Genomic DNA, 8,885 nt, shown 5'->3' with positions numbered 1-8,885 from the left:
TCCGGTGGGTGAACAAAGGCCTCCTGTAGCGAATCGATGCGTTTTTGTAAGAAAAATAACCATATTCAAAATGTAATAATCACTTTAATGTATTTTGCGGTCACTGTTGTACACTGGAAGCAGTTCCGGGCAGATGACATATGGAGGTCGGCTTTGCGCATGCGCCGCTCAGAAGTGACGCACGCGGAAGCGCAGGGGAGAGATCAAAACAAAACACCGGTCACTTATTAGAAGTACAAAACGAGGATCTGTAAAGAAGAATGTCGGAGGATTTCGATATAAGCCAAGAGGAGACTGGTTTTCCTTTGCTAAAGTAAGGAAACTTTGCTTCTGTTAACAAACGTTGGTTTTCACGAGACTCACCGGCGCATGCGCAACGCTGACATCTTACGTCATCCTACCGGAGCTGCTTCCGTGTACAACTGTTGGTGCAAGCTACAGTAAAGTGAGTATTACGTTTTGAATATGGATATTTTTCTTACAAAAACGCATCGATTCACTACACGAGGCCTACCCGGAGCCGTGTGAGAGACTTTTTTTGCTTTTATGGATGGGCGCTTTTTATTTAACTTCTTTTGGACTGATGCATGCAACACCCATTGAGTGCAATGATAGAGCTCGAAAGATCAAAGACCATTTTTAATGTAACTCCGACTGAATTCGTCTGAAAGAAGAAAGTCATATACACCTAGGATGACTTGAGGGTGAGTAATTTATGGGCTAATTTTCATTTTTGGGTGAACTAACCCTTTAAGGCTGCTCTGTGTCTGCTGAAAGACATAATGTAGCATAAAAGATAGACTAAGGCCCAATCCCAATTCTTCCTTTAGCCCTTCCCCTTTCCCCTACCCCTCGGTTTCACGCGTTCACGTGAAGGGCTAGGGGTGTCTCGATTGTCTTATGGTCGTAGGGGTAAGGGGAAGGGCCAGACAGCCCTTCAAACGAAGATTTTTCAAACAAAGGGGTATGAATTATCTCAGCGTAAACCGGCTTCAGGGGCAACATGGCTGCCCGAGCAAACAAAAAGACACATAAATGTAAGCATTTTTGGATTAATAAAGATTTTAACAAAAAGTAATCATTTGTTTTGTTACATTCAATTGTGAGTTCATATTTAAGGTCATGTTACTCAAAGAAATGTTTGCAAAAAATCGCTAATATTTGCTAACTAACGTTATAGAGTAGACTGCACGATAGTGCCACAACATATTTTCATGTCGGATCAGGGCGATAACCACCGTAGACATTGAGGGGGGCTAGTCCCCCCAATAATTAGAAATCGCTAAACCCTTTTCTCAAATATTGCAGAGAGAGAGAGATGAAAGTTGCATGCACGTTAGTATTCAGTAATGCGATAGATCACGGTAATGAATATGCACGATATTGTTACCATGGGCACTTCTAAATACCGTGAATAATTATATATTACAAATTATTCCGAATTTTGAATGCATTTTAAGAATACTTTTCCCATCAACTGGTCAAAATGCACAACACAGCTGTATGCTGCGTGAAAGAGGCGTGTGCACTCTGACATAAACAAGCCAGACAAGAAGAACATGGCGGAACATGTGAGAGACGCTCTGGATGAAAGCGCACTTTCACTCTCTGACAGCAGATGGCGCTAAACTGCAGAAATAATAATAATAATTAATTTATATGCAGCCGTTACCCAGGAAACCCTGTAAACAAAGCAGCTGCACTACTTTCTGTTTCTGAATCATGTTTAAATGATTTAAACAGCCATTCAATATCGTGATAATACCGCATACCGCGATAAAAGCATTAGCAATTAATCACAACATGAAAATTTGACACCGGCATATCCCTAATGTACGTCTGTGCGTTTCTCTTTTTAGAGTGAGTAAAAAAAAAAAAAAAGATTTTATCCTCTCGTTGCTGGAAAATATAATGTAGCGATTCAGTATTTAAACTGTTATTAATAAAAGTCATAGGGTAGCGTTGACAAGTTTCTTTTCTCCTGGATGTGTGAGCTGCGCGATCTCCTATATATATATATACGTGTGTGTGTCCGTAAGCAGCGCATTAATATAGAACGGTATGGCTCTGATGCACACCAGTATAGGTGTGTGTATTGTAGGAGCTAGATGACGTGTGACGGCATAGTAGTGGTGTCTAGGGATGGGCGTTATAGGCTTAAAAATATATTACGATTATTTCTGATATTTATTGCGATAACGATATTAATGACAATAATTTAGGGAATCCTGTTTCTTTAGAAAAAAGTATTATCTTTCCTATGTTTACCCAAAATAGGGTGTTGCGAGCATTACTGAGTACACACGTAATGTAATGTAAGGACTGTTTAATTCATACTGGAAGCCAGAGGGCGCCCTTGCGCAGAAACTCCACATATGCATAGTAGAAGTAATGCTCCGGGAAGAAGTATCCAGTGATCGCTGTAGCTGAATAAAACGCAGATAGAGAAATTTTAACTGAGGAAACCTGAAGACAATAAACATGCGATTGCACAAAATATGTTATCTGTGTTCTTCAAGCAATCTTGGGTATTTTTTTATAAGGATAAAGTATATTTATAGTGCAATGCTAATCGACATAGCCTTTATCACTGTATATAATGCTATAAAATAGTATGATTTCTGCCCTATTCTGTGATACGAAACCACGTCTGATCACAAAAATAAGTTATTTTAAACACTCGACTTTGTTATGAAGTTAGTATGGAGAAAAAGCATGTCAATACATTAAAATATCATTGTTGGACAGCAGGTTTGTAAACGACTCCTACACATGTAAAACTGTGTCGAGCATGTGCTACTGTAGTACATTTACTCAAGGCTCAGACCGATTTTTGTCGCACTGTACAGCCCTATCCAAGCCTGTTCCAGATTGTAGAAGGAACTGCTCAATTTCACGTCCGCCTTCACGTCGCACACAGAAATATGTCAACAACTAGACTTAATCGTTAATATTGTGGGAAGACAAATTCTTATCGTGTGGAGAATTTTTACCGGTATATTGCAAACGACAAGATATCGGCCATCCCTAGTGGTGTCCCAATTCTTAGGGGAATATTTTCACCCCTACCCCTTGACACTCTGTTTCAAGGGACAAGGGGAAGGGGACAGGGTATAAAATAGAATTGGGATTGGGCCTAAATTACCGATCAAAGTATACAGTTGTCATTGCTTTGTAAATGCATGTTATGCCACCTATGCTCAGCATTAAATGCCACTGCAGAAGCACTTGTGTGTACCTTTACAGTGTAAATTTGGCATAATTGAGATTTTTCTTTCTTTAGATATTTTGAACTTTTATTCAACTTTGTTTTTGTTACTTACAGAAGTTTTTTTTTTTTTTTTACACAAATAATTTGCTACAAAGCTATGAATTCACACTTAATGCCACATTTCCAATGTGTTAAGTGTGAATTTATAGCTTTGTAGAAAAAAAACGGCATAAATTAAAAATTAAAAAAACTCATCTGCAGTCAGCTCTGTTACTTTATATTAATTTTCACATCTGCAAAATTCACAAAAATGTTAATACATCATTAAGTCCTGAAAATCTACAGGTGCGTATGGTCATGAAAAATCTGGAAAAGTCATGGAATTTTAAAACTGCAATTTTCCGGCCTGGAAAAGTCACAGAAGTTTATTTCACAAATCTCTGTGCAATAAAAAATATATTTTTAATCAGGTCCTGAATTTCGGTGTGGGATCGCGCATATATCGCCTAGTTTTACTCATTCCCGCAGGTTGCGCGTTTATAATGCGGGAAATTCCCGCAAACATTTATTTACTATAGCATGTAGGTTGGATTTAAATAAACCCACACAGAATATTAGATCGAATCAGTCATATGAAAACAGCATGAGTGATTCAGCGGTACCTCGTCTTCTCTCTTTCATCCTCTCAAAACAGCTTTACATCAGCGTGTCTCTGCTGCACAACAAGAGAGCTGCTGCACGCTGCGATATAAGACTTTCACTCGCGTTTAGGGACAGTTGACAGAATTGTCACTAGCCTGATCAGGTCATTGTTGCATTGTCACAAAACTATCATTTGCACATCTTTTTAAGTCGTTTTTTAAACCATTGGGTAGTCGCGTGAGCACATAAAGCCGCCTCGCAAACACTTCGCAAGTACTAAATATTTTTCGCAGCTTGTAGGGGTTTTGCGCAACAGACTTACGTATTCTGTTAAATGGGTATCGTCGCTTCCGGTTCAATCGTTTTGCATATGCTTCATTAAATATGAAGCTGTTTTACTCGAGATGCCTTCAAAGTAAATTCAAAGATGATCATAACCAATGTCCATTATATGCGGATTGATATCTAAAAGTAGGGATGCACTGATATGAAAATTTTGGCCGATACCGATAACAGAAAAAATTCGCATTTATCGGCCGATACCGATATGGTGGCCGATATATCGTGCATCCCTATCTAAAAGTTATTTTTTTGTTGTTGTTATTCTTTTCACTAACATTTAGATATTCAATTGAATAAAACGTCAACAATAAAAACAGCTAGCTAGTTTTTAACTCGTTACCTTAAAAGTCCGTAAATATCGGAAGCAATGAGACCAGTTTTCCGGGTTTGGTCAGGTGACATTCGATAGCCAAATACACACAGAATTATGTCAAAATGCCCACCCTTCCGAGTATCCTCATAAACGCAGTCAGTTTTGTCTTAAGTAAATGTAAGTAATTGTTGAGAAAGAAATCCATTGTCGGTCTTAAAGGGACAGCCGCCTAATAAAGCTGTGCTGTCTGTCATCAATGTTAATCAAACAACAAAAGAAAATAAAGGTCAATCACTGATCTTGGCTAAATAACTTTCATAACTTTAATTATAAGGATTAATCTGTTTTTAATTTACAGTTTATTTAATTTCTGTATATTTCTATACCCGAATACTAGGATACTTGTGAGACCTAAACGGTTTCCTAAATGCAATTCAGGTTCTGAGTTTAGTTGATAATATTGGTTAAATAAATTATAATATTCACTAATGTGATATGTTCTCTAAGTGGATTAACGTCTGGCACAGTCACAGCTTGTACTTATTAAAACAAATAGAAAGCAAATAAGTAGCATTAATAATCATTCATTTTAGCATATGCTATGAAAGCATTTAACATATGCTATGAAAAATTTGAACAGATTTTTATTCTTATTTTACATGTATACTTGTAAAATAATGAACAGTCATGAATATTGTCTCAAAAGTCATGGAAAAGTCATATTGGTAAAAATGTGTATGAATCATGTATTTAAGTTTTCAAGGCATGAAAAGACGTACATGACGTAAAGATTTATTGATCAAAAGTGCTTGCGTAATAGGGCAATCCTTATTTTTGAGCCCTGAATTGTTTTCTTTAAACTTCTGAGCTGGTTATTGAAACTTTCAGTACTTATATAACAGGAGTAAATCTTTTCATAAACCATGTGTAATTTTATTTGCGATAACTGATGTGCATTTTACCTTCTAAAATCTGCAAAGGACGCAAAAATTGAGCCCGAGGAGTTTACAAATCGCCTTCAGACAGAGTTGAAATCATCTCCTCAACCGTACCTGATCCCTTTTTTGAAGGTAGGACTCAAAAAAGCAGTTGCGCTTATTGTTCTTAATTACAGAAACCAAAAAATGAAAATTCTGTTATCATTTGCTCACCCTCATGTCTTTTTGTGGAACACAAAGGAAGATATTTTAAATGTTGGAAACTAAATTGTTTCAGTTCTCATTGACTTCCATTGTGGGGACAAAAAAAATACAATGAAAGTCAATGGAGGCTGAAACTGTTTTATCAACCTTCTTCAAATATCTACTTTTGTGTTCAGCAGAAGAGATAAAATAATACAGGTTTTGAACGACATGAAGGTGACCAAATGATTACAGAATTTTCATTTTTGGGTGGACTATCCTTTTAAGACATAAAAATTTGCTTTTGTGTTTTCATAAACTTGAAATCTGTTTCCCCTTCTCTTTGTACAGAAAAGCCTGCCTGCTTTGCGTTTGACTCTTCTGAACTCCCAGCAGTCTTTAACTCAGCTGTCTCAGACCTCTGCTACATCCACCCCACTGACGGCGAACACTATTAAAGCTCCAGCACCGAACACACTGCCCACCACTGTATCTACCATCCGACCGGCTGCTGCCCTGGCTCCCACTACCACCATGGTACTCATGCTTTCCTATGGTCTATTGTAGGCTTGGTCAATATATTGAACATTCGATGTATGAATATATACAGTATACAGGTGCATCTCAATAAATTAGAACGTCATGGAAAAGTTCGTTTATTTCAGTAATTCAACTCAAATTGTGAAACTTATGTATTAAATAAATTCAATGCACACAGACTGAAGTAGTTTAAGTCTTTGGTTCTTTTAATTGTGATGATTTTGGCTCACATTTAACAAAAACCCACCAATTCACTATCTCAACAAATTCGAATACTTCATAAGACCAATAAAAAAAAAAATTTTAGTGAATTGTTGGCCTTCTGGAAAGTGTTAATTTACTGTACATGTACTCAATACTTGGTAGGGGCTCCTTTTGCTTTAATTACTGCCTCAATTCGGCGTGGCATGGAGGTGATCAGTTTATGGCATTGCTGAGGTTGTATGGAAGCCCAGGTTTCTTTTACAGTGGCCTTCAGCTCATCTGCATTTTTTGGTCTCTTGTTTCTCATTTTCCTCTTGACAATACCCCATAGACTCCCCAGGGGGTTCAGGTCTGGTGAGTTTGCTGGCCAGTCAAACGCACCAACACCATGGTATTTAACCAACTTTTGGTGCTTTTGGCAGTGTGGGCAGGTGCCAAATCCTGCTGGAAAATGAAATCAACATCTTCAAAAAGCTGGTCAGCAGAAGGCAGCATGAAGGGTTCCAAAATTTCTTGGTAAACGGGTGCAGTGACGTTGGTTTTCAAAAAACAAAATGGACCAACACCAGCAGATGACATTGCACTCATCACAGACTGTGGAAACTTAACACTGGACTTCAAGCAACTTGGGCTATGAGCTTCTCCACCCTTCCTCCAGACTCTAGGACCTTGGTTTCCAAATGAAATACAAAACTTGCTCTCATCTGAAAAGAGGACTTTGGACCACTGGGCAACAGTCCAGTTCTTCTTCTCCTTAGCCCAGGTAAGACGCCTCTGACGTTGTCTGTGGTTCAGGAGTGGCTTAACAAGAGGAATACGACAACTGTAGCCAAATTCCTTGACACGTCTGTGTGTGGTGGCTCTTGATGCCTTGACCCCAGCCTCAGTCCATTCCTTGTGAAGTTCACTAAAATTCTTGAATCGATTTTGCTTGACAATCCTCATAAAGCTGCGTTTCTCTCGGTTGGTTGTGCATCTTTTTCTTCCACACTTTTTCCTTCCACTCAACTTTCTGTTAACATGCTTGGATACAGCACTCTGTGAACAGTCAGCTTCTTTGGCAATGAATGTTTGTGGCTTACTCTCCTTGTGAAGGGTGTCAATGATTGTCTTCTGGACAACTGTCAGATCAGCAGTCTTCCCCATGATTGTGTAGCCTAGTGAACCAAACTGAGAGACCATTTTAAAGGCCCAGGAAACCTTTGCAGGTGTTTTGAGTTGATTAGGTGATTGGCATGTCACCATATTCTAATTTGTTGAGATAGTGAATTGGTGGGTTTTTGTTAAATGTGAGCCAAAATCATCACAATTAAAAGAACCAAAGACTTAAACTACTTCAGTCTGTGTGCATTGAATTTATTTAATACACGAGTTTCACAATTTGAGTTGAATTACTGAAATAAATGAACTTTTCCACGACATTCTAATTTATTGAGATGCACCTGTATGTATATGTGTGTGTATGTGTATATATATATATATTCATAATATATTTACATATTGGGATTATTTTAGTGCATCTGTTTATTTGGCCATTAAGTTTTCTAAAGCTCATGTTATTAGATCCATTTTATGATCTTAGGCTCAGTAAGACACATTAGCATCTCTGATTCAAACTTCAGTAGGAAAAAATAATTTTGAATTTTCTAATCCTCTGTGGTTTTGTTCTCCTCAGGCTGTTAAGAGGCCTGGGTTTCAGGCTACTCCAACACGGATGCCGGTGGTGATTACACAGACAGTTCGTGCTCAAGGTAAGCTATTGAAATACTTAATGAGCTTAGAGTCCATTTTAAACCCACTAAAGGAAAGTTATTGAGGCTTAAATGTTCCTTTTCTCATGCAAGAGTCCAATGGACGTTCCCCAGTATAATTGCAAGTTTTTTTGCAGGTGCTGTTGGGACACCCTTGCAAGTGAGGAGCCCCATGGGTGTGGCTGTTCAAGCCATGGCCAATCAGAAACAGAAGCTGAATGACCCAGGGGGTGGGACTTTCAGGTAGGGTTTCTAAGAGTCCACTAGGAGGCAGCGTTTCTCTAGAATTGTTAGTTGTTTCATGGCATTTGGGGGCATGACAGAATTTGAGAATGGGTGTGATGTTCATGACTATTTATTAATATGGTGAAGAAAAATTAATCATATTCAAAAGATTTAAAATAAGTTTGTATCAAATCCATTCTCCAGTAAGCTTTTCTTAAATGAATAAATCAACACTGGCAGCTTCTCACTTATACATGTAAACATAGAAAACAATATTTGTGTTATTAAAAAATAAAATAAATGTAAAATATGCAGTAATCATAGTACTGTAGATTTAATATTTTACATTTTTATAGTAATTTACATAAATTAAAATAATAAACTTATTATTATTACTATTATTATTATATTTGATTTGAGTATATTATTATCGGATTTGATTTTATACACACACGTGTGTATATATATATATATATATATATATATATACATACAGTGGGTACGGAAAGTATTCAGACCCCCTTAAATTTTTCACT

At 37.5% G+C, this 8,885-nt stretch overlaps 1 protein-coding gene across 1 annotated transcript in view; it reads left to right on the top strand.

The window, feature by feature from the left end:
- LOC107574261 (transcription initiation factor TFIID subunit 4-like) overlaps positions 1-8,885 on the top strand; it is a 58,747-nt gene that overhangs the window by 9,540 nt on the left and 40,322 nt on the right. Inside the window, exons 5-8 of the mRNA XM_016260715.1 lie at positions 5,489-5,578; positions 5,981-6,166; positions 8,049-8,124; positions 8,262-8,367. Of these exons, the coding sequence (XP_016116201.1) occupies positions 5,489-5,578; positions 5,981-6,166; positions 8,049-8,124; positions 8,262-8,367 (458 nt within the window). The remainder of the gene's footprint in view (positions 1-5,488; positions 5,579-5,980; positions 6,167-8,048; positions 8,125-8,261; positions 8,368-8,885) is intronic.

This window comes from Sinocyclocheilus grahami, unplaced genomic scaffold (genome assembly GCF_001515645.1).
Source record: "Sinocyclocheilus grahami isolate Dianchi unplaced genomic scaffold, SAMN03320097.WGS_v1.1 scaffold31.1, whole genome shotgun sequence".
In the NCBI taxonomy this organism is placed as follows: domain Eukaryota; kingdom Metazoa; phylum Chordata; class Actinopteri; order Cypriniformes; family Cyprinidae; genus Sinocyclocheilus; species Sinocyclocheilus grahami.
The sequence above is the reverse complement of the archived record's forward strand: the minus strand, read 5'-3'. Positions and strand labels throughout refer to the sequence as shown.